This window comes from Engystomops pustulosus, chromosome 10 (assembly GCF_040894005.1).
Source record: "Engystomops pustulosus chromosome 10, aEngPut4.maternal, whole genome shotgun sequence".
Lineage (NCBI taxonomy): Eukaryota > Metazoa > Chordata > Amphibia > Anura > Leptodactylidae > Engystomops > Engystomops pustulosus.
Genome location: NC_092420.1, coordinates 97,364,553 through 97,391,349, shown reverse-complemented (window position 1 = coordinate 97,391,349; position 26,797 = coordinate 97,364,553). Strand labels below are relative to the sequence as shown.

Here is a 26,797-nt window from a genome sequence, read left to right as displayed (position 1 = left end):
CTCTACATAATAGCTCCCAGGAATACAGGGACCCCATGCACCCCATACATGGCTCTCCCTGCCGCTCTACATAATAGCTCCCAGGAATACAGGGACCCCCATGCACCCCATACATGGCTCTCCCTGCCGCTCTACATAATAGCTCCCAGGAATACAGGGACCCCCATGCACCCCATACATGGCTCTCCCTGCCGCTCTACATAATAGCTCCCAGGAATACAGGGACCCCCATGCACCCCATACATGGCTCTCCCTGCCGCTCTACATAATAGCTCCCAGGAATACAGGGACCCCCATGCACCCCATACATGGCTCTCCCTGCCGCTCTACATAATAGCTCCCAGGAATACAGGGACCCCCATGCACCCCATACATGGCTCTCCCTGCCGCTCTACATAATAGCTCCCAGGAATACAGGGACCCCCATGCACCCCATACATGGCTCTCCCTGCCGCTCTACATAATAGCTCCCAGGAATACAGGGACCCCCATGCACCCCATACATGGCTCTCCCTGCCGCTCTACATAATAGCTCCCAGGAATACAGGGACCCCATGCACCCCATATATGGCTCTCCCTGCCGCTCTACATAATAGCTCCCAGGAATACAGGGACCCCATGCACCCCATATATGGCTCTCCCTGCCGCTCTACATAATAGCTCCGAGGAATACAGGGACCCCATGCACCCCATACATGGCTCTCCCTGCCGCTCTACATAATAGCTCCCAGGAATACAGGGACCCCATGCACCCCATACATGGCTCTCCCTGCCGCTCTACATAATAGCTCCCAGGAATACAGGGACCCCCATGCACCCCAAACATGGCTCTCCCTGCCGCTCTACATAATAGCTGCCAGGAATACAGGGACCCCATGCACCCCAAATATTCAACACTAAAAGCAATGCAAAGTCCTCCCTTAAAATCATAGGGATACAGGGCTACAGTCTGCCTATGCTAAGCGTGGAGCGCTCCTTTAAGAGCGGCGATAATAACATCACATCCATCCACTTCTATAGCTGAACACTCAGGACAATGTCAGGCACCAATTAGAAGCAAATCATTAACATTGAGCGCGACTATAATCCATGGAGGAAAGTCAATGCAGAAAGAGATAAAGTTTCATCACTCACTTATGTTTCATTGATTTATTCAATGGCTAATGCAACAGAGCACACCGGGGGCGCTAGAGAGGCACATGAGGTACTGCATGGGTCCACACCCGGATACACCAGTAATATGAGTGCATGTCATGTGTCCTCTCATTACAACCTTGTGCAGACTGCGATTATCTTGGTCTCTTCATGCGACTGCTCTGTTATAGTGTGTGACCACGGCCGAAGCTTCTCAAGATCAAAGTCCAAAGTCTTGGCTCATAAAGTTACAAATACTTTACCAAATTTACTCGCAAAGGAGGTCCCTGTCCTAGGAGGTGGCCACTAGTCGGACCACCCCAGCCATGGGACAGCGCCCACCAAATGCCCCCCCCCTCCAAGCCCAGAATATTGCCAACCAGGCAACCCCCTCCATGCCCGAACAGTGCTCATCGGGTGAACCCCTTCACCCTATGACCGTGTCCCCCAGGCACCCAACTCCAAGCCAGGACAGCACCCACCAGGCACCCAACTCCAAGCCAGGACAGCACCCACCAGGCACCCAACTCCAAGCCAGGACAGCACCCACCAGGCACCCAACTCCAAGCCAGGACAGCACCCACCAGGCACCCAACTCCAAGCCAGGACAGCACCCACCAGGCACCCAACTCCAAGCCAGGACAGCACCCACCAGGCACCCAACTCCAAGCCAGGACAGCACCCACCAGGCACCCAACTCCAAGCCAGGACAGCACCCACCAGGCACCCAACTCCAAGCCAGGACAGCACCCACCAGGCACCCAACTCCAAGCCAGGACAGCACCCACCAGGCACCCAACTCCAAGCCAGGACAGCACCCACCAGGCACCCAACTCCAAGCCAGGACAGCACCCACCAGGCACCCAACTCCAAGCCAGGACAGCACCCACCAGGCACCCAACTCCAAGCCAGGACAGCACCCACCAGGCACCCAACTCCAAGCCAGGACAGCACCCACCAGGCACCCAACTCCAAGCCAGGACAGCACCCACCAGGCACCCAACTCCAAGCCAGGACAGCACCCACCAGGCACCCAACTCCAAGCCAGGACAGCCAGGCAACCAGCTACAGCAGGACCAAGAGTAAGGGTGGTGACACACATGGCGTTTTTAGGCCGTTTTTAGTTGGACTGGACCAGCCGCCTTAAGCATCAGCCAGTTCCAAAAACTGGATTGTGGAGGAATTCACAACCTGCGCAAGAAACTCTTGTGGACCAAGAAATCCTGCAGGTTGGTGATAGAAACAATAGATCATTTCCAGACAACTTCTATATTCTACAATATGTAACTGCACGGTACAAAAATATTACATTGTAACAAAAACTTTCTACAAACTCTGTGTAACAATGTTGTATCAGGGCTCGGGGAGACACTGGGGAGGGGGCCGCCTTACAGGTTTAGTCTCAACAAAGCCTCTCACTGCAAGCGGTTTCAATTAAAGTCTTCTAGGCGGCCGAAGACAGGGAGACAAGTCTGTGACCGATTAGCGGCCCATCCCCCACCGCAGCAACAACAAGAGCGCCGCAGCCATTGTGAGACCCCTCCAGCAGCAACTCAAACACCAACCTCACTACAGGCCGCTTCAAGAGGACGCGCGCCCCCCCGAAATATAGGCTCAACCTCCAGGGACAAGAAACAAACTTAGTTTTTGAAAGTTTAGAATTTAAAAAATATTGATGCAAAAAGTTATTCCTCCCCCTGAAAATGACTCAATACGGACACTAAACTTTAGATCTTTACTTAGATTTTTGCTTTAAACAATTTGGATTCTAAAATTGAAGTTAAAAAAACAAAATAAATAAATAAATAAAATCCAAATAGAAATGTGACGTTTCTTGAATCTGAATAATACAAAAAAAAAAAAAAAGCTAAAAAAATGATTACAAGAAAAAAATAAAAAGGAAAAAGTAATTCAGCACATTCAGTGTTTGAGTGATTTTGTGCCTTTACATCCAAAAAACTTTTTTTTTTTTTTCATGATAAAGGAATTTAATGACAAAAGTGTAATATATGGTTCAAGGTAGCGATTTACAGACTGCCATATAGGAGTTTGACCCCAAGTGACTACAGGGGTCATGGAGAGGTCTTTAAAAGGCAATTTGCAGTTCCTCTGTAATTCCTCCTGTAAATTTAGGAATAAGTTGACAATAGAGTGTTACTTATTGGGACACACCTAGCTGACTTGTGGAACGGTGACGCCCAGTTGTCGATACATTTCCAGGAGGAATAATAGAGGAATGGAATAAGTGTAAATAATCCATAAGTCAATTATTTCACATATTTACTCTGCGGGGATCTGGGGGTTAGTGGAGGTATGAGGCGGCTGTGCCTCTCCACGTCGTGAATTCCCAGGTCACGGTTTGGATGATTATTATCCTTCTCCTCTGCTGAATAAAAACAACATGTCGCCTTCTATCAGCTACAACAACAAGTCCATATGGTTCCTGGCTGCTCACATCAGCTGCGATTCAGTTTTCACATCAGCGCCAGAAGGCATTTCAAGGTCCAGGGAGCGAGGACCCGATGCCGCGGGCCCAGGATTGGCATGTGGGGCTAATCCCTGTGCAGGGGCCCGGACCACCTGCATTCCCACAGTGTCAGATTGCAGATGTGAGAGATTTTACACGGTGCCGACACAAGAAAAGCCGAAAACCAAAAAATATCTACACTCGAATACTAGAGGGCAACAAAGAATATTTTGAGTTGCTTGATAAATCTGCCCTCCAGGGTCTTAGTCTGCGACATCACAACGTCCTGCAGCACCCACTAGGAATCACAGCCCCCTGCGGCGCTACGGTCCCCCAACATCATAGCGTCCTGCAGCGCCCACTAGGAATCACAGCCCCCTGCGGCGCTACGGTCCTCCAACATCACAGCGCCCCACAGCTTGGTGGCCCCTAAACATCACAGCTCCCTGCCGCTTGGTGGACCCTAAACATCACAGCGCCCCGCAACTTGGTGGACCCTAAACATCACAGCGCCCCGCAGCTTGGTGGCCCCTAAACATCACAGCGCCCCGCAGCTTGGTGGACCCTAAACATCACAGCACCCCGCAGCTTGGTGGACCCTAAACATCACAGCGCCCCGCAGCTTGGTGGCCCCTAAACATCACAGCGCCCCGCAGCTTGGTGGCCCCTAAACATCACAGCGCCCTGCAGCTTGGTGGCCCCTAAACATCACAGCGCCCCGCAGCTTGGTGGCCCCTAAACATCACAGCTCCCTGCAGCTTGGTGGCCCCTAAACATCACAGCGCCCCGCAGCTTGGTGGCCCCTAAACATCACAGCTCCCTGCAGCTTGGTGGCCCCTAAACATCACAGCGCCCCGCAGCTTGGTGGCCCCTAAACATCACAGCGCCCCGCAGCTTGGTGGCCCCTAAACATCACAGCGGCCCGCAGCTTGGTGGCCCCTAAACATCACAGCACCCCGTAGCTTGGTGGCCCCTAAACATCACAGCACCCCGCAGCTTGGTGGCCCCTAAACATCACAGCGCCGGGCAGCTTGGTGGCCCCTAAACATCACAGCGCCCCGCAGCTTGGTGGCCCCTAAACATCACAGCGCTGGGCAGACCCCATGGCACGGCAGCCACTGACATTGGGGCCTAAGGCACAGCGTCCCACTACACTAAAGCCCCTTCCCCCAGAATATTCGTCCCCAACCTGCAGGTGACCAGCGCCCGACACGGACAATTAGAAGTGACCACAAGCGTTGGAGATCTTTATCTGACTCTCTGAGGAGATCTCTGGCAAGAAAACACTGAAAAACCTCCTTCAAAGTGATGAGAAGAATGCGGCTGATTAGATCCATACCGCCGCCGCCGCCGCGTCCAAGGGGTTTTTTTCCGAGTAAACGCCTGGGTAGAAATCCCTTGTAGCGGCGGCGGATCCCCCCCCCCATCACCCGCTATCCGGTTACACAGTAAATACGCCGTGATTAGACGTATTGGATGGCAGGGTCCCTGTTGCGCTTTATCTGCGGTCGCACAATAGACGCATCACAGATGGTTTTTCCCCATTTTTCAACATAAAAAGAAAAGAAAAAACCCTCGTGTGGCATAAGACGGCGGCCAATTAGCTGCGAGCTATCAAAAGACGGAGCGCGGCTTTCATCTTCAGCTGAGATGCCTATAAGTGGCCAAGTGTCATGGAAACGTAACCTGGGGACAAGTTCCTGCCGCATTTGCTGAAAGTGGAAATATTTATATAAAAAAATGCAGTTTTTTATCCACGGAGAACACAGAAGCGGGGATTGTGCTCTGCGCATACAACAAAGGGGAACGGCACTAAATGAGTCTGTTTCATCTTATTAATTGCAAACACCTGGCAATAATTTTAAAAAAATTTTTTTTTTTTTTTGGGGGGGGGGGGGGGGGGGGGGAGGTGCTCTACATAAGTGGGTGTGGTCATCCACATGAGCAAGGGTCTCCTGCTCCAACATTGTCAAGTGTTGGCAAGTTTGCTTATCGCCTCTCCACAATACTGGGGGGATACATCTCCAAATTTTGGGACAATAAAGCCATGATAATTGGGGTCTCAATGATTCGTCTGAATAAAGCTGCGGTCACTCCGCCATCTCCTTCCCTTAATCTCCGTCTTTATGATCAGTGGGATATATTAAGGAGATCCCCCACATCTTGATAACATCTGCAGGATCAGACTACAATTGGTGCTTGTTTGTAGTCTGTAACCATGGAGATTAATAGATGTATTCTCTAGGAGACATGTGCAAAACCCTCTCTCATTTTGTGCCGATGGGTTGTAACAGTGCACAGGCCTATAGGTGACCGTATACATCCCATGTGTCCAAAGCTACTGAAACCCCAGAAAGAAATGCAGTCATTCCACATTCCTGATGTAAGAGGGAAGAGAGAGGGGATTATAGGAGGAATGTGCTGTGTGTCACATAGGAAGAGAGACGCCAAAATATAGGAAATATATCAAGTCCTCACCAGCAGCCCCCTTATTATATCACACCACAGCCAAAAACCTTCACCTCAACATCAACCCCAGATGTACAGGAAAGTAGTGACTGCACCAGCAGCAGAATAGTGAGTGCAGCTCTGGGGTATAATACAGGATGTAACTCAGGATCAGTACAGGATAAGTAATGACATGTATGTACACAGTGACTGCACCAGCAGCAGAATAGTGAGTGCAGCTCTGGAGTATAATACAGGATGTAACTCAGGATCAGTACAGGATAAGTAATGTCATGTATGTACACAGTGACTGCACCAGCAGCAGAATAGTGAGTTCAGCTCTGGGGATAATACAGGATGTAACTCAGGATCAGTACAGGATAAGTAATGTCATGTATGTACACAGTGACTGCACCAGCAGCAGAATAGTGAGTGCAGCTCTGGGGATAATACAGGATGTAACTCAGGATCAGTACAGGATAAGTAATGTCATGTATGTACACAGTGACTGCACCAGCAGCAGAATAGTGAGTGTAGCTCAGGTTCTGTAATATAATCACTTCTGGATAATGCAGGGTAAATAAAATTGGTTTGTTTTTATCTCTTTGAAGTCAGGATTTACAATCTGAGCTAATCTTAGCCCCACTCCTTTCGGTGCCCCGGGCAGAGTCATGACCACACCTCACCAGTAGTCGGCTCCATGACTGGAAACCTTTGTAGACATCAGATCGGTTCCTCCTCACGAGGTGCCAGCCAGGTAATTACACAGTCCATTACCTGGCAGCAAACACAAAGCTGAGCCCCGGAGACAATCATTGTGGGAGACGTGTGAGATGGACTGTCCCTCGAAGCAATGGCTGATATAATCAGGGAGCCGCACAGGAGGGCAGATTATTAATGTGAACAGACGTCTGGTTATCGATATTCAATAATACGTCCTACAGCCCAGGGCTGGATGTGAGAAGCAGGGACGACCCCTGTAATCCTCACCCAGCTTTTCTACTTAATGGCTGAGGATTTGGAGCTCTTTTCCATTTTTCCCTTCTTTTGGGGAGCGGGGGGTTTCAGCTTTTCTATTTGCCACAGGGAAAGTAAAGTTTGGCCGGTCTGGTCTCTGGTCGCCCACTGGGTGATGAGCCCGTGAGGGCGGCTGCGATCTGTTTGCTTATGCAAAGCCTCAGCTGGTGGTGGAGAGAATAAAAACTGTTAACAAATGTGCGGCTCTTGTATAGCGGCCAATAACAATGTTGTGTGCGTTCCCGAGCCGCCTCTTCTGCCCCCACGAGCGGCCCAGCTCCCACCATTATCCCACATTCAGCCCCGAAACGTATCCGTCCCCCTCTTCACACACAAGTGAGAGCTGCAGAGCCGCACAATGGCTCCTCGGCCCTTTCACTGCAACAAAGCTTTCTTTCATTAGGACAGCGCGCCTATTAAACACAACCTAATAAAGTGCACACACCTGCAGGGGGCGCTCCAGTATCCACTCACCCACCGCCAGGCCAGGAGATTTGGAGGCCTACAATGCAGTGTTCAGTTCCTGGCAAAGCTGGGTTACTACCCTTGGATATTGTAAAAATCATTAAAGGGGTTTTCCCGCAAAGAAAAGTTAGGCCCTATCCACAGGATAACTAACAAACCTGCTGATCGGCAGGGGGGTCTCAGTGCCGAGACCCCCACAGATCACGAAAACAAGGGGTTCGATTGGGTCCCACATACCTCCGGACCCCTCATCACTCTGTCAGACTAATGGAGCAGACGGCAGCGCATGACCTTTCTGCTCCATAAATCTCTATGGTGCTGCGCTCGGCTCCATAGAGAGCCCATGGGCACCCCCCAACCCCCCCCCCCCCCGACCAGCGAACTTTTCTTTGTAGGAAAACCCCTTTAAATTATCAAGTTTGCCATTCAAGAATCTTTGAAAAGGGTCAAATGGGATTTAAAAAGTTGGGGGGGGGGGGGGGAAGTTGCAAAAACTGAAATTATGCAACTTTGCAATTCCTAATGCGCGGTGCAATGCATAGTCCAAAAATGTAGCAAAATTTGCAATATAACAACACTTGATGCACTGACAACAGGGCATATGGGGGCACCACAGGGGGTTACTAGAGTCTCAAATTTCTTAATCTGGGCTGGTAATTGCAAAATTTTATAATTTAGCAATCTGGCAATTAAAAGCAGGTAATTTGCAAAGTTTGAAGCTTTACCAAATCCTGCAAATGTCTGACATCTCCAGCAGATGAGAACTATGGGGGCCAATGCAGGAGAGCAGAGGGGACTGAGGGGATCCAAAAAAATTCTGCAAAAAATTGAGGAATTTCTTAGGAGGAAAACTATGCAATTGAAGTTACTACAATGAGGCAACTTGTGCAAATTTCGAATTTTGCGATAGATGATCAGGTCTGGACACAGTGAGGCGCCACGAGAGCCACAAGAGGGGGCAAAAGGATAAGACAAAAATAAGGGGTCAAATTTGCTTAATTTTATCGATTGCAAAAGCAAGTTAATTACAACATTTTTGCAATGTGGATGTTACTGCCAAAATGAAAGAAAAAACGAGGCACTGGCAGGATGTCCACAAGCAGAACCAGGAAGAACCCGGCCCAAATTGTAATTTTAAATTAAAAAGAAATCTCCCTTCAAAATCCATCCTGATAAACCAGGGACATTACTCATGGATCCAGGCACCGGGACTGTGAATCTTCTTATATTTGTTATCCGTGGCCATCCTTCTAAAATCAACTTTTACAATTATGATAATAAGGCAGAAGAGCTCTAGGGGTGTTACCAGAGCCCCTCCACTCTAGAGCCGGCCTGGGGCTCAGTTGTGGCCACCCCCGTGTGATAGCAGTGGGCACGGCCTTGGTGAGAGTCAGACTCTATATATATTGCACAAAAGTGGTGAGAAGAACCAGAACCAGAACATCCAGAGGCCGGGGATCAGGAATAATTAGGAGCGATGGAAACCCAAGTCCTGCTGATGGTAAAACATCTGGAGGACATTTGTCTGGCGCTCTGCAGATCGTGCGGTCGATGTTTAGCGTTTTCTACGGCTCATGGGTTGCATTAAGATACCCCGGACCCCTGCTGATTAGAGAGGGGCTCTGTTAGTGTAGAGGGGCTACACCCTGGTTTTGTTCACAAATCTGGTTTTAAATAAAAGAGCAGACAAGGTGCAGAGTAACTGCCGAAAAACACACAGGGGGAAGTCAGACCCCTGTCTAATGAGACCCCCACAGAGTGGGTGCGGTAACAACACCCTGCAGGGCTCTGGGGTCCTTTATACCCAGAAGATTACACTAGTGCATGGGTCAGCAGCCTGCGGCAGTGCAGAGAACTACAACTCCCAGCAGGCTCTGCTCTACTCATCTCTACAGAAGTTTAGCAAACAGCAGCTTAAAGTTCTATGCTTACAACATACACATACACACACATACATATATATAGAATATACCTTTAAAAGGAAACCTGTCAGCAGAAATTAACCTAATAAGAAAACTTCCATTATGTTGTCAATCAGCCGAACACCTTCCAGATTGTGTCGTTCAGGACTCTGTCGATTTCAAATCGATTTTGAAATGAGATGTAAGTCTCAAGCAAGAGGAGAATAAAAGTACAATATGGAAGCACAAGGCTCCACTTACCACTGCCCCCCCCCCCCACGGCAAAACCAATTACAGCTAACCCCTCGACCCCCCCAGTGGCGGCTCCACTCGCTGCTAACCCCCCCCCTTCAGAGCGCCCCCACTTGCTGCTTAAACCCCCCACCCCCCAGGGCAGCCCCACTCGTCATCCCCCCCCGGATTTCTCCTCTCGTCACTCCCCAACCCAGGGCGTCACTAAATTAACCAACTAACCCCCCCCCAGGGCAGCTCCCCTCGCCACGAAACACCACCCCCAAGGCAGCTCCACTCGCCACTAAACCCCCCCTCCCCCAGGGGGCTCCACTCATCACTAACCCCCCCCCCCCCCCAGGGCGGCTCCACTCACCACTAACCCCTCAGTGGTCGTGTTCACAGTAAACATATCTCCCGATCAAAGTAGATTTTTTAATACACAAAACCTGCAATTCCTGGATCACCCCTTTAATTGTTTATTCCGTGCCGTCATCTCATCAGTCCCTGCGCAGCATAAGAGACAAAACGACTCTGACATATTTGGATTTTGGGCTGTGAATAATTCACCCCGACTCGCTCTGATTTCTGCGAGGAGCCGGCACAATGCAGCCCTGAGTGAAGGAGAACAGCTAATTACCCGCCAATCCACCTTGCCGCGGCGCACGGGCGCAACTTTTATCTGCACAGGACAGCTGCGCGCCGGCGTTTGAAGTGAAAATGTCACTCTGCGCTAATGCAGTCAGACTTACATCACTAATGACGAGTCGCACTTTGAAGAATCGGCTCAAAGCCTAATTAAAAATTCTAATTCCGTCTCCTCAGCAAACGCGCGTTTGAACTTCTCTTCCCACTTGGAGCCTTTTCAAAAAAATATTTCTCTTTTTTACATTTTTGGGGGTTTTCTTTTTCATTTTTTTCCACGAAACTAAAAATGTTGAAACAGAATTTAAAAAAAAACAGAAACGTTCTTGCGCTTTCACACAGTCCCTGCGGAGATTGTTGAGTTTGGAGCGAGCCCAGCAGACACAGCAGGACTCACGAGCAGCCGATTATTAGTACAATACCATGGTCAAGGTCCTAACTATCAGACTGGTGGGGGTCCGGCACCCAGGGGTTCTGAACCGCTAATACACAGAACAAGCTGCAGACTGCGCCATCCTCCGTGTAGTGGTCAGACCAGGCGACTGCAGAACAGGTTCCCACTCATTTGAATAAATACTAAGCTGCAGTGACTTAGTTCAGCCACTACCTAGAGAACGGCACTGTCTCCTTCCTATCCCTTTCTATGTGTAATACATATGCACATTAGAGGCCGCCCAGTCTAGGACACGTCTATTTTGGGACGTCCCTGGGGATACCCTGATATAACATGAACGCTTCCTCCCGCGCTGTACAAATACCTGCAGGTAAGATAAACACTAGGAGACGCTGTAATCACCGGATCAACCCGTATGTTCAGTTCCACTCTCTTACCACAGACGCGATCAGGACGCTGCTACAAGCTGACCCCACCGCGGTGTCTGATGAGATCCTTTATATTTGGCTAAGGGGTAACAAATACAATTCTGGGTCAAAATGCTAGGGATGTTATGTCACTCATTGTGACCCTCATCTATGTCCATCCTCTCTGTAGAGCGCCACCAGCAGGCGATATACCATGTCTACCCATGTGTCTGATTATCCTAATGATTCAGTCTTTTCATATTGCGGATACAATGAAACATATTTACATATTATGTGTTTTGTAAATATTTGCATAGAATGTATCCATCCAATGTATCCATCTCCGATTCTCAGGAATCTCCCCGGTTACTTCCAATCCTCCTAAACTGCAGACGGCAGGACAAGATGTGCAGGAGGAGGAGGAGGGGTGAATTTTTGTTTGGTGGACAAAGGCAGATCACAGGGGGGTGGTCAGCACAAGGAGGGTGTGAAGAGGCAGGAGAGACACCACTTTCAAAGATAAAAGGCCATTTGGGGGCGACCCCCTTCCAGCTCCTTAGAAATGCAGAACCACTAATCTCCAAAGCCTTTAAAACTTAATTGACTTCAGTTTTTATACAGATCCTTTCACTCTGGCAGAAAAAGAGAGATACTGGGGGGAGGGGGGATGCAAGAAGCAGAGGGGTGGGGGGACGGCCTCTAGATGCAGGTATCATGTCATATAACACAAGATACAATATAGAAAGCAGAGAACAAGGGGGGGGGGATACTGTCACTATTATGTCATTTGATACAGAATATATGGAATTGATACTGGGGGTTGTATCCAAGGAGGATGGGGGGACTGCCTCTAGATGCCAGGGAATCACGTCATACAACACTAGATGCCAATTACAACGCTGCATATATAATAATTGCTGCATTAGAGGGATGGAGTTATGAGGTTGTAAGATATTCTTCTTATGTTTGAGAACTCAAACTGGGAATTCTGGGTGTTTGCAGAGGACCCCTACAGCTGTTTTTAAATTAAAGTCTTGGAACTTGTATATAAGATGCAGCTGATGACTGGTTCAAGCAGCAGAATATTTATTTATTATATTATTTTATTCCGTTATGGCTGCACCATTATACAACCTCTTGTGTCACCCCCTCATCCTCATAGACTGTAAGCTCTTGTGTCACCCCCTCATCCTCATAGACTGTAAGCTCTTGTATCACCCCCTCATCCTCATAGACTGTAAGCTCTTGTGTCACCCCCCTCATCCTCATAGACTGTAAGCTCTTGTGTCCCCCCCCTCATCCTCATAGACTGTAATCTCTTGTGTCACCCCCTCATCCTCATAGACCGTAAGCTCTTGTGTCACCCCCTCATCCTCATAGACTGTAAGCTCTTGTGTCACCCCCTCATCCTCATAGACTGTAAGCTCTTGTGTCACCCCCTCATCCTCATAGACTGTAAGCTCTTGTGTCACCCCCTCATCCTCATAGACTGTAAGCTCTTGTGTCCCCCATCATCCTCATAGACTGTAAGCTCTTGTGTCACCCCCTCATCCTCATAGACTGTAAGCTCTTGTGTCACCTCCTCATCCTCATAGACTGTAAGCTCTTGTGATCAGGGCCCTCCCTCCTATTGTTCCATATGACTGTTATTACTCTGTAATATAATATTATATTTTTATATTTTCCCCAGATTCTGTAAAGCTGCGGAATATGATGTCACTATATAAAGATTATTATTAAACATCTAAACAGATGAGAGAAGTGATTGGCTGATCCATAGTCCGGGATCCTCAGATACAATGTAACAATGACATGTATTTTCTAGGACAGTGTTCCCCACTGGTCCGCGGCCCAAGACCGGGCCTTGGAACACCTGGTACTGGGCCGCGCCTGACTTGTGTAAAACAACCCCCCCCCACCAAATAATGCACTGCTCTATTGACGACAAGCGTCATGATGTCATAACATCATGCTATTAGTGAAGGGAAGGAAGAGAAGACTGTTGCAGGGGAATGAGGAAGGTAAGTATTTTTGTTTTTGACAGAGTTCGGCTGGGAAAGGGGACATTGGAAGCATATGGTGAGGGAAGCAAAGGAAAGGAGACATGGAGGGAAGACATAATGCAGTAAAGGGGACATGGGAGTTGGGGTGCTTCTTCAGCAAATGGAACGATGTAAGCTAAGCACACAGGGAATTATGGTGGAGCATTCAAATATACATTTTTAGCTATGAAACTATGACACCAGACAGCAACCCCCCACCGAACTGGTCCCTAAAGAAAATGTATGTTTACAGCTGGTCCCTGGGCAGAAAAAGGTTGGGGATTACTGTTCTAGGAGACCTCATGGTTTGCCCCTTCCTGAGTCTTCCGGCAGGTGATCAGGTGCGTCACGCCGGCCACAAAACTCCCATCATCCCCTGTGGGCGCTGCCCGCGTCCTCGGTGGGTACGGTCGGGCTGGCGGCTCGTAGAAACTATAGACAAATATAAGGACTGGGGGCGCACAGAAGCCGCGGAAAACCATCTAGAGCACAACCGAAAAGCGGATTCCTGATCACAGACGACCATCAGGTGACCTTCGCCATGCGATTTTTCCCACATCAAACTGCAAGAAATTCCAGACCATCCAGGACCAAAGATGCAAAATGTATCAGAATCACATGAAGATATACAATATCCATAGAACTACGTGTCCATCCATCAGCCAATCACACGAGGAGCCGCCCATTTATAGTCCAGATACATAGCAATGACGCCAATGTCACGTGCACGCCTCCAGGTATACACCATAGGAAGGATATAGTGGTGCATGTATAGATCTATATACTCCCACCATAGGAAGGATATAGCGGTGCATGTGTAGATCTATATACTCCCACCATAGGAAGGATATAGCGGTGCATGTGTAGATCTATATACTCCCACCATAGGAAGGATATAGTGGTGCATGTGTAGATCTATATACTCCCACCATAGGAAGGATATAGCGGTGCATGTGTAGATCTATATACTCCCATCATAGGAAGGATATAGGATCATAGTCCATCAAGTCCAACCTATACATTATATTGTGTTGATCCAGAAGAAGGCAAAATCCCTGCAAGTAGCGAGTGTGACATATATATATAGTATGGATATAGTAGCAGATGTATAGATCCATATACTATACAGATCTATACTATATACACCTATGTATATACCCGGTGGCTGGAATACAGCGTGTGAATATCCAGTGTTAACTCCTCGCGTGCCATTGATCCTTGGATCTTTCCCTTCTGCCTCGTGCAATGTCTTACAGATAAAGTAACACGGAGAAGATGCGGGAAGAAAGAGAATATTTCATCAGCTCAGAAAAGCCTCACATAACCGGGATCCGGCGCGGAATACTAAACCCTGGGATGTGGGGGAGGACAAAGGATTAGAATTTTGAATAAAAGAATTAAAAAATTCGAATCTCAAAAAAAAAAAAATAAATAAAAAAATGTAAAGCTACCACTGACCGAGCACAAGCACCACAAGTCCCAGCATTCACACGGCCTGAAGCACAACCTCCATCATATTCCAACCACTACAAAATGTCACATCTTCCAGCATGGCCGACGATACACAAGCACCTGCAGTACTACAACTCCTAACAAGCCCTGCGAACAACCACTACAACCCTCAGCATGCCCTGCCAACCATGACCAGCTAAAAACCAAAAGTGCTGGAAATACGCACCAAATCCCATCATATCAGCACCACAACTACAAGCCTCATCATGCTCTGCCAACCAGCTGCTGCATAACTACAACTCCCAGCAGCTCACACCAAGCTCTGCTGTAATGTGCATCACTACTACTCCCAGCAGTTCACACCAAGCTCTGCTGTAATGTGCATCACTACTACTCCCAGCAGCGCACACCAAGCTCTGCTGTAATGTGCATCACTACTACTCCCAGCAGCTCACACCAAGCTCTGCTATAATGTGCATCACTACTACTCCCAGCAGCTCACACCAAGCTCTGCTGTAATGTGCGTCACTACTACTCCCAGCAGCTCACACCAAGCTCTGCTGTAATGTGCAGCACTACTACTCCCAGCAGCTCACACCAAGCTCTGCTGTAATGTGCATCACTACTACTCCCAGCATGTCTCACCAAGCTCTGCTATAATGTGCATCACTACTACTCCCAGCATGTCTCACCAAGCACTGCTGTAATGTGCATCACTACTACTCCCAGCAGCTCACACCAAGCTCTGCTGTATTGTGCGTCACTACAACTCCCAGCAGCTCACACCAAGCTCTGCTGTAATGTGTAGCACTACTACTCCCAGCAGCTCACACCAAGCTCTGCTGTAATGTGTGTCACTACTACTCCCAGCAGCTCACACCAAGCTCTGCTGTAATGTGCAGCACTACTACTCCCAGCATGTCTCACCAAGCTCTGCTGTAATGTGCAGCACTACTACTCCCAGCAGCTCACACCAAGCTCTGCTGTAATGTGCAGCACTACTACTCCCAGCAGCTCACACCAAGCTCTGCTGTAATGTGCAGCACTACTACTCCCAGCATGTCTCACCAAGCTCTGCTGTAATGTGCATCACTACTACTCCCAGCAGCTCACACCAAGCACTGCTGTAATGTGCAGCACTACTACTCCCAGCAGCTCACACCAAGCTCTGCTGTAATGTGCAGCACTACTACTCCCAGCAGAGAGTAACAAACGCTCTCACTAGATTTTCTCATGATTTTTGCTCCTGAAGTGGAAAGAATTTGCTTCTCCAACTGAAAGTGAGAAATCCGCACACACAACAATCACTACAACTCCCAGCATGCCCTGCAAACCGCACAGTACAACATTCCTGACCCTTAGATGAGGAGTCACAGGTCGCAGCGTGGGGACAGTCATTCTGCCTAATTTGCCCCCAGAAAAATTTATATTTTGAATCAGAAATATTTACAACATAAAAACAACCAAAATGTCTGGAAGTGCAAACAATCCAATGTCCACAAAAGGAAAAAACAACAGAAGCTTCAGATCTACACGAAGCATTGATTGTGATGGGTAAGAGGTTCTGCAGCAGCCGCTGTCAGAAACATGAGAAATGACAAGCATCACTTGGGTTAATAACGCCAACCAATAAGATTCCACAACCAAATGACAATAAAGCAGTAACACTGACACACATCACACACAGAGCGGACACGACCAGCGCCATCTGACAACTTTCACTCAAAGTTGCGCAAAGCGGGCAATTTAACCCCATCACTACTGTTTCTTGCATCATCAGATGTGCGCATTTTACGTAACATTAACGCCCAAACAACGGACTGAAACACATGATCCCAGCAAGTGCCCCCCCATCATGCATGCAGCGCCCCCCTACATACCCACAGTGCACCTCTCTGCACGGTGTTCCCCCCCCCCCGTACCCCTCGCCTGCACGGTGTGCCCCCCCCGTACCCCTCGCCTGCACGGTGTGCACCCCCCCCGTACCCCTCGCCTGCACGGTGTGCAACCCCCCCGTACCCCTCACCTGCACGGTGTGCGCCCCCCGTTCCCCTCACCTGCACGGTGTGCGCCCCCCGTTCCCCTCACCTGCACGGTGTGCACCCCCTGTACTGTACCCCTCACCTGCACGGTGTGCACCCCCTGTACTGTACCCCTCACCTGCACGGTGTGCGCCCCCTGTACTGTACCCCTCACCTGCACGGTGTGTGCCCCCCGTTCCCCTCAACTGCACGGTGTGCACCCCCTGTACTGTACCCCTCACCTGCACGGTGTGCACCCCCTGTACTGTACCCCTCACCTGCACGGTGTGCGCCCCCTGTACTGTACCCCTCACCTGCACGGTGTGTGCCCCCTGTACTGTACCCCTCACCTGCACGGTGTGCGCCCCCTGTACCCCTCACCTGCACGGTGTGTGCCCCCTGTACTGTACCCCTCACCTGCACGGTGTGCGCCCCCCGTACCCCTCACCTGCACGGTGTGCGCCCCCTGTACTGTACCCCTCACCTGCACGGTGTGCGCCCCCTGTACTGTACCCCTCACCTGCACGGTGTGCACCCCCTGTACCCCTCACCTGCACGGTGTGCGCCCCCCGTTCCCCTCACCTGCACGGTGTGCGCCCCCCGTTCCCCTCACCTGCACGGTGTGCACCCCCTGTACTGTACCCCTCACCTGCACGGTGTGCACCCCCTGTACTGTACCCCTCACCTGCACGGTGTGCGCCCCCTGTACTGTACCCCTCACCTGCACGGTGTGTGCCCCCCGTTCCCCTCAACTGCACGGTGTGCACCCCCTGTACTGTACCCCTCACCTGCACGGTGTGCACCCCCTGTACTGTACCCCTCACCTGCACGGTGTGCGCCCCCTGTACTGTACCCCTCACCTGCACGGTGTGTGCCCCCTGTACTGTACCCCTCACCTGCACGGTGTGCGCCCCCTGTACCCCTCACCTGCACGGTGTGTGCCCCCTGTACTGTACCCCTCACCTGCACGGTGTGCGCCCCCCGTACCCCTCACCTGCACGGTGTGCGCCCCCTGTACTGTACCCCTCACCTGCACGGTGTGTGCACCCCCCGTACCCCTCACCTGCACGGTGTGCACCCCCCGTACCCCTCACCTGCACAGTGTGCACCCCCCGTACCCCTCACCTGCACAGTGTGCACCCCCCGTACCCCTCACCTGCACAGTGTGCACCCCCCGTACCCCTCACCTGCACAGTGTGCACCCCCCGTACCCCTCACCTGCACAGTGTGCACCCCCCGTACCCCTCACCTGCACAGTGTGCACCCCCCGTACCCCTCACCTGCACAGTGTGCACCCCCCGTACCCCTCACCTGCACAGTGTGCACCCCCCGTACCCCTCACCTGCACGGTGTGCACCCCCCGTACCCCTCACCTGCACGGTGTGCACCCCCCGTACCCCTCACCTGCACGGTGTGCACCCCCCGTACCCCTCACCTGCACGGTGTGCACCCCCCGTACCCCTCACCTGCACGGTGTGCACCCCCCGTACCCCTCACCTGCACGGTGTGCACCCCCTGTACCCCTCACCTGCACGGTGTGCACCCCCTGTACCCCTCACCTGCACGGTGTGCACCCCCTGTACCCCTCACCTGCACGGTGTGCACCCCCTGTACCCCTCACCTGCACGGTGTGCACCCCCTGTACCCCTCACCTGCACGGTGTGCACCCCCTGTACCCCTCACCTGCACGGTGTGCACCCCCTGTACCCCTCACCTGCACAGTGTGCACCCCCTGTACCCCTCACCTGCACAGTGTGCACCCCCTGTACCCCTCACCTGCACGGTGTGCACCCCCTGTACCCCTCACCTGCACGGTGTGCACCCCCTGTACCCCTCACCTGCACGGTGTGCACCCCCTGTACCCCTCACCTGCACGGTGTGCACCCCCTGTACCCCTCACCTGCACGGTGTGCACCCCCTGTACCCCTCACCTGCACGGTGTGCACCCCCTGTACCCCTCACCTGCACGGTGTGCACCCCCTGTACCCCTCACCTGCACGGTGTGCACCCCCTGTACCCCTCACCTGCACGGTGTGCACCCCCTGTACCCCTCACCTGCACGGTGTGCACCCCCTGTACCCCTCACCTGCACGGTGTGCACCCCCCGTACCCCTCACCTGCACAGTGTGCACCCCCTGTACTGTACCCCTCACCTGCACGGTGTGCACCCCCCCGTACCCCTCACCTGCACAGTGTGCACCCCCTGTACTGTACCCCTCACCTGCACGGTGTGCACCCCCTGTACTGTACCCCTCACCTGCACGGTGTGCACCCCCTGTACTGTACCCCTCACCTGCACGGTGTGCACCCCCTGTACTGTACCCCTCACCTGCACGGTGTGCACCCCCTGTACTGTACCCCTCACCTGCACGGTGTGCACCCCCTGTACTGTACCCCTCACCTGCACGGTGTGCACCCCCTGTACTGTACCCCTCACCTGCACGGTGTGCACCCCCTGTACTGTACCCCTCACCTGCACGGTGTGCTCCCCCTGTACCCCTCACCTGCACGGTGTGCACCCCCTGTACTGTACCCCTCACCTGCACGGTGTGCACCCCCTGTACTGTACCCCTCACCTGCACAGTGTGCTCCCCCTGTACCCCTCACCTGCACGGTGTGCACCCCCCGTACTGTACCCCTCACCTGCACGGTGTGCTCCCCCTGTACCCCTCACCTGCACGGTGTGCACCCCCTGTACTGTACCCCTCACCTGCACGGTGTGCACCCCCTGTACTGTACCCCTCACCTGCACGGTGTGCTCCCCCTGTACCCCTCACCTGCACGGTGTGCACCCCCTGTACCCCTCACCTGCACGGTGTGCACCCCCTGTACTGTACCCCTCACCTGCACGGTGTGCACCCCCTGTACTGTACCCCTCACCTGCACGGTGTGCACCCCCTGTACTGTACCCCTCACCTGCACGGTGTGCACCCCTTGTACTGTACCCCTCACCTGCACAGTGTGCACCCCCTGTACTGTACCCCTCACCTGCACAGTGTGCACCCCCTGTACTGTACCCCTCACCTGCACAGTGTGCACCCCCTGTACTGTACCCCTCACCTGCACAGTGTGCACCCCCTGTACTGTACCCCTCACCTGCACGGTGTGCACCCCTTGTACTGTACCCCTCACCTGCACAGTGTGCACCCCCTGTACTGTACCCCTCACCTGCACAGTGTGCACCCCCTGTACTGTACCCCTCACCTGCACAGTGTGCACCCCCTGTACTGTACCCCTCACCTGCACAGTGTGCACCCCCTGTACTGTACCCCTCACCTGCACGGTGTGCACCCCTTGTACTGTACCCCTCACCTGCACAGTGTGCACCCCGAGCTCCTCTGCCGCCAGTCTCTTCATATGAGTCGCCAGCAGCTGCGCCTCCTCCAGGATGGAGCCGTCGGTGTCGGGTCGGGCAGGTCTCCACATCGCGGCGGCCAGGAGGCAGAGGACGATCGGGCGGAGGGCAGCGCTCCCCCCCGGCCCCATCCCCGCGGCTTCACACAAACTTCTCTCAGCCCAAAGTTCCGAGCGGCGGCGCCCGAGACCGGAAACCGAACATCAGAGGCTCCGGGGCCGCACAACACAACACAGAGTCACCGCGACACACCGGGAACCGAGAACCGACCGCCGCAACCCGAGACCCCGGGGAAAGTGCGAGCGGAGGCGGAGGAGGAGGCGGGGAAATCACGGCCCCGCACTGAGGAGGAGGAGGCGACACCTGCAGGACGGAGCGGGGACTGCACCTAACACTGAGGAGGAGGAGGCGACACCTGCCGGACAGCGCGGGGACTGCACCTAACACTGAGGAGGAGGAGGCGACACCTGCCGGACAGCGCGGGGACTGCACCTAACACTGAGGAGGAGGCGACACCTGCCGGACAGCGCGGGGACTGCACCTAACACTGAGGAGGAGGCGACACCTGCCGGACAGAGCGGGGACTACACCTAATACTGAGGAGGAGGCGACACCTGCAGGACGGCGCGGGGACTGCACCTAATACTGAGGAGGAGGAGGGCGACACCTGCCGGACAGAGCGGGGACTGCACCTGATACTGAGGAGGAGGAGGGCGACACCTGCATGACAGCGCGGGGACTGCACCTAACACTGAGGAGGAGGAGGCGACACCTGCAGGACAGAGCGGGGACTGCACCTAACACTGAGGAGGAGGAGGGCGACAACTGCAGGACAGCGCGGGGACTGCACCTAATACTGAGGAGGAGGCGACACCTGCAGGACAGCGCGGGGACTGCACCTAACACTGAGGAGGAGGAGGCGACACCTGCCGGACAGCGCGGGGACTGCACCTAACACTGAGGAGGAGGAGGGCGACAACTGCAGGACAGCGCGGGGACTGCACCTAATACTGAGGAGGAGGCGACACCTGCAGGACAGCGCGGGGACTGCACCTAACACTGAGGAGGAGGAGGCGACACCTGCCGGACAGAGCGGGGACTGCACCTAACACTGAGGAGGAGGAGGCGACACCTGCCGGACAGAGCGGGGACTGCACCTAACACTGAGGAGGAGGAGGGCGACAACTGCAGGACAGCGCGGGGACTGCACCTAATACTGAGGACGAGGAGGGCGACACCTGCAGGACAGCGCGGGGACTGCACCTAATACTGAGGAGGGCGACACCTGCAGGACAGCGCGGGGACTGCACCTAATACTGAGGAGGGCGACACCTGCAGGACAGAGCGGGGACTGCACCTAACACTGAGGAGGAGGAGGCGACACCTGCAGGACAGCGCGGGGACTGCACCTAATACTGAGGAGGAGGAGGGCGACACCTGCAGGACAGCACAGGGACTGCACCTAACACTGAGGAGGAGGATGGCGACACCTGCAGGACAGCGCGGGGACTGCACCTAATACTGAGGTGGAGGAGGGCGACACCTGCAGGACAGAGCGGGGACTGCACCTAATACTGAGGAGGAGGAGGCGACACCTGCAGGACAGCGCAGGGACTGCACCTAATACTGAGGAGGAGGAGGGCGACAACTGCAGGACAGCGCGGGGACTGCACCTAATACTGAGGAGGAGGCGACACCTGCAGGACAGCGCGGGGACTGCACCTAATACTGAGGACGAGGAGGGCGACACCTGCAGGACAGCACAGGGACTGCACCTAATACTGAGGAGGAGGATGGAGACACCTGCAGGACAGCGCGGGGACTGCACCTAATACTGAGGAGGAGGGCGACACCTGCAGGACAGAGCGGGACTGCACCTAATACTGAGGAGGGCGACACCTGCAGGACAGAGCGGGGACTGCACCTAACACTGAGGAGGAGGAGGGCGACAACTGCAGGACAGAGCGGGACTGCACCTAACACTGAGGAGGAGGAGGCGACACCTGCAGGACAGCGCGGGGACTGCACCTAATACTGAGGAGGAGGAGGCGACACCTGCCGGACAGCGCGGGGACTGCACCTAATACTGAGGAGGAGGAGGCGACACCTGCAGGACAGCGCGGGGACTGCACCTAATACTGAGGAGGAGGAGGCGACACCTGCCGGACAGCGCGGGGACTGCACCTAACACTGAGGAGGAGGAGGCGACACCTGCAGGACAGAGCGGGGACTGCACCTAATACTGAGGAGGAGGAGGGCGACACCTGCAGGACAGAGCGGGGACTGCACCTAATACTGAGGAGGCGACACCTGCAGGACAGCGCAGGGACTGCACCTAATACTGAGGAGGAGGAGGGCGACAACTGCAGGACAGCGCGGGGACTGCACCTAATACTGAGGAGGAGGCGACACCTGCAGGACAAAGCGGGACTGCACCTAACACTGAGGAGGAGGAGGCGACACCTGCAGGACAGAGCGGGGACTGCACCTAATACTGAGGAGGAGGAGGCGACACCTGCAGGACAGAGCGGGGACTGCACCTAACACTGAGGAGGAGGAGGCGACACCTGCAGGACAGAGCGGGGACTGCACCTAACACTGAGGAGGAGGGCGACACCTGCAGGACAGCGCGGGGACTGCACCTAACACTGAGGAAGAGACGACACCTGCAGGACAGCGCGGGGACTGCACCTAATACTGAGGAGGAGGAGGCGACACCTGCAGGGCGGCGCGGGGACTGCACCTAACACTGAGGAGGAGGAGGCGACACCTGCAGGACAGAACTGGGACTGCACCTAATACTGAGGAGGAGGAGGCGACACCTGCAGGACAGAACGGGGACTGCACCTAATACTGAGGAGGAGGAGGGCGACACCTGCAGGACAGAGCTGGGACTGCACCTAATACTGAGGAGGAGGAGGCGACACCTGCAGGACAGAACGGGGACTGCACCTGATACTGAGGAGGAGGAGGCGACACCTGCAGGACAGCGCGGGGACTGCACCTGATACTGAGGAGGAGGAGGCGACACCTGCAGGACAGCGCGGGGACTGCACCTAACACTGAGGAGGAGGAGGCGACACCTGCAGGACAGCGCCGGGACTGCACCTAATACTGAGGAGGAGGAGGCGACACCTGCCGGACAGAGCGGGGACTACACCTAATACTGAGGAGGAGGCGACACCTGCAGGACAGCACGGGGACTGCACCTAATACTGAGGTGGAGGAGGGCGACACCTGCAGGATGGCGCGGGGACTGCACCTAATACTGAGGAGGAGGAGGGCGACACCTGCAGGACAGCGCGGGGACTGCACCTAATACTGAGGAGGAGGAAGGCGACACCAGCAGGACAGAGCGGGGACTGCACCTAATACTGAGGAGGAGGAGGGCGACACCTGCAGGACAGCGCGGGGACTGCACCTAATACTGAGGACGAGGAGGGCGACACCTGCAGGACAGCGCGGGGACTGCACCTAATACTGAGGAGGAGGAGGCGACACCTGCAGGACAGCGCGGGGACTGCACCTAACACTGAGGAGGAGGAGGCGACACCTGCAGGACAGCGCCGGGACTGCACCTAATACTGAGGAGGAGGAGGAGGCGACACCTGCAGGACAGAGCGGGGACTGCACTTAATACTGAGGAGGAGGAGGGCGACACCTGCATGACAGCGCGGGGACTGCACCTAATACTGAGGAGGAGGAGGGCGACACCTGCATGACAGCGCGGGGACTGCACATAACACTGAGGAGGAGGAGGCGACACCTGCAGGACAGAGCGGGGACTGCACCTAATACTGAGGAGGAGGATGAGGCGACACCTGCAGGACAGAGCGGGGACTGCACCTAACACTGAGGAGGAGGAGGGCGAAACCTGCAGGACGGAGCGGGGACTGCACCTAATACTGAGGAGGGCGACACCTGCAGGACAGAGCGGGGACTGCACCTAACACTGAGGAGGAGGAGGCGACACCTGCAGGACAGCGCGGGGACTGCACCTAATACTGAGGAGGGCGACACCTGCAGGACAGCACGGGGACTGCACCTAATACTGAGGTGGAGGAGGGCGACACCTGCAGGATGGCGCGGGGACTGCACCTAATACTGAGGAGGAGGAGGGCGACACCTGCAGGACAGCGCGGGGACTGCACCTAATACTGAGGAGGAGGAAGGCGACACCAGCAGGACAGAGCGGGGACTGCACCTAATACTGAGGAGGAGGAGGGCGACACCTGCAGGACAGCGCGGGGACTGCACCTAATACTGAGGACGAGGAGGGCGACACCTGCAGGACAGCGCGGGGACTGCACCTAATACTGAGGAGGAGGAGGCGACACCTGCAGGACAGCGCGGGGACTGCACCTAACACTGAGGAGGAGGAGGGCGACACCTGCAGGACGGCACAGGGACTGCTCCTAATACTGAGGAGGAGGAGGCGACACCTGCAGGACAGCGCGGGGACTGCACCTAACACTGAGGAGGAGGAGGGCGACACCTGCAGGACGGCACAGGGACTGCTCCTAATACTGAGGAGGAGGAGGGCGACACCTGCAGGACGGCGCGGGGACTGCACCTAATACTGAGGAGGAGGAGGGCGACACCTGCAGGACAGCGCAGGGACTGCACCTAATACTGAGGACGAGGAGGGCGACACCTGCAAGATGGTGCAGGAACTGCACCCTACACTGCAGAACGGTGGCTCAGTGGTTAGCACTACAGTCTTGTAGCACTTGAGTCCTGTGTTCAAGTCCCATCCAGGTCAACATCTGCAAAGAGTTAGTACGTTCTCTTTTTTGCTTTCGTGGGTTTCCTCTGGGTCCTCTGGTTTCCTCCCACACTCCAAAACATACTGATAGGATGATTACATTGTGAGCCCCATGGGGACTGATTTGGCTGCTTTGTGCAGCGCTATATAAATAAAGGAATTATTATTAATTATCGGAGGGGGACGAGTGCTGGAGAGCAAAAAAATGGTGGTGAAAAACATCCAAGAAGTGTACGATGTACGATGCAGGCATTTTGGGGGGTTTCCCAGTCTAGTTATAGCAGATAGCCGCCCCCCCCCCCCCCAGTGATGGATTTGCCTATAGAAGGTCATGTACTGGACTGTACCCAGGATTTCCCGGGTGATGGTGGGTAACGGGGTAACAGGAGGGTTATAAACCATCATTACTGCAGCTATAAAAACTAGAGAAGAGAACTGGACAGTGAGGCACAAATCTTAGTGTCTCTTAAATCTAAAACATAAAAAAGTTGTGTTTTAATATCTAAGCTTGTTTCTATATACTGGGAGATATATTTCTCTCCAGGCGCCATCTTGTTCACCGTCCTTGGTCCTTGGTCCTGTTTTCCTGCTTCCTGTTCCGTTGTGTCTAAGGTTTCTAGAAGAAACGATGATACAAGTTCATTAAAATTATGTTGGGTAAAGTAGCCAAAGGGGAGATGCTCAAAGTATATTCAAGCTAACCTATGGTATTTCAGTGTTTTATCAACTTTTCACGCCCCTTTGCAAAGCATTTCCATTTTCTATATACACGACAGTGCATCTGGAATAAAGTGGGATTTGAGTGCAGCTCATGACCAGGGGTCTGGGTCTTTCTGTTATACTCATCCCAGTAACGGCAGCCATATTATCCTCTTTCTGTAACAATTAATTTAGAGATCACCTTACAACCGAGGAAGAGTTATTGGAGCCCTGGATAAAAATCTCTGACAATACCATATGTATACAATTAGCTTGGTTCTGGTACCACATGTATACAATTAGCTTGGTTCTGGTATCATATGTATACAATTAGCTTGGTTCTGGTACCATATGTATACAATTAGCTTGGTTCTGGTACCATATATATACAATTAGCTTGGTTCTGGTACAATATGTATACAATTAGCTTGGTTCTGGTACCATATGTATACAATTAGCTTAGTTCTGGTACCATATATAAACAATTAGTTTGGTTCTGGTACCATATGTATGCAATTAGCTTGGTTCTGGTACCATATGTATACAATTATCTGGGCTCTGGTACCATATGTATACAATTATCTTGGTTCTGGTACCATATGTATACAATTACCTTGTTTCTGGTACCATATGTATACAATAAGCTTGGTTCTGGTACTATATGTATACAATAAGCTTGGTTCTGGTACCATATGTATACAATTAGCTTGGTTCTGGTACCATATGTATACAATTAGCTTAGTTTTGGTGCCATATGTATACAATTAGCTTGGTTCTGGTACCATATGTATACATTTAGCTTGGTTCTAGTATCATATGTATACAATTAGCTTGGTTCTGGTACCATATGTATATAATTAGCTTGGTTCTTGTACCATATGTATATAATTAGCTTGGTTCTGGTACCATATGTATACAAATAGCTTGGTTCTGGTACCATATGTATATAACTAGCTTGGTTCTGGTACCATATGTATCTATACCGTAATCTTGGTTCTGTTACCATAGAGAAAGAGAGAGAAAAGGGCAGACAGGACAGAAGGGAGAAGTAAAGAAGGGGTCACACAGGGGGCAGGAGGGGAGAAGGAAGGATGTAGAAGGCAGATGGGCAACACTAGGAGGGGCAAAATAATTAGGGGTGCATCATACAAAGCAGATGGAACAACATAGAAAAAGGGGCACTAAAGGCAATGATAAAGAGGGGGACGCCTGGCACTGTGGTGGTAACAATAATGGGTGGTCCCATAATTAGGACATTAGGGGGCAGTAGCAGGGTGGGGCACATAGTATGGGGATCAGGGGACAATGATAAAATGGGGTACACGGGTCATAGGCAATATTAAGGTGCACAATG

The 26,797-nt window shown here is 52.9% G+C and overlaps 1 protein-coding gene across 2 annotated transcripts in view; it reads right to left on the bottom strand.

The window, feature by feature from the left end:
- CACHD1 (cache domain containing 1) overlaps window positions 1–20,300 on the bottom strand; it is a 73,622-nt gene extending 53,322 nt beyond the window's left edge. The window contains exon 1 of one of the 2 annotated variants that reach the window (XM_072128746.1): window positions 19,937–20,300. In XM_072128746.1, coding sequence (XP_071984847.1) covers window positions 19,937–20,110 — 174 coding nt within the window. In that variant the 5' untranslated portion in view covers window positions 20,111–20,300. Of the gene's footprint in view, window positions 1–17,718; window positions 17,732–19,936 lie in introns of those variants that run through there. The other variant, XM_072128747.1, reaches the window with a different exon arrangement.
- Between the last annotated feature and the right edge of the window lie 6,497 nt (window positions 20,301–26,797).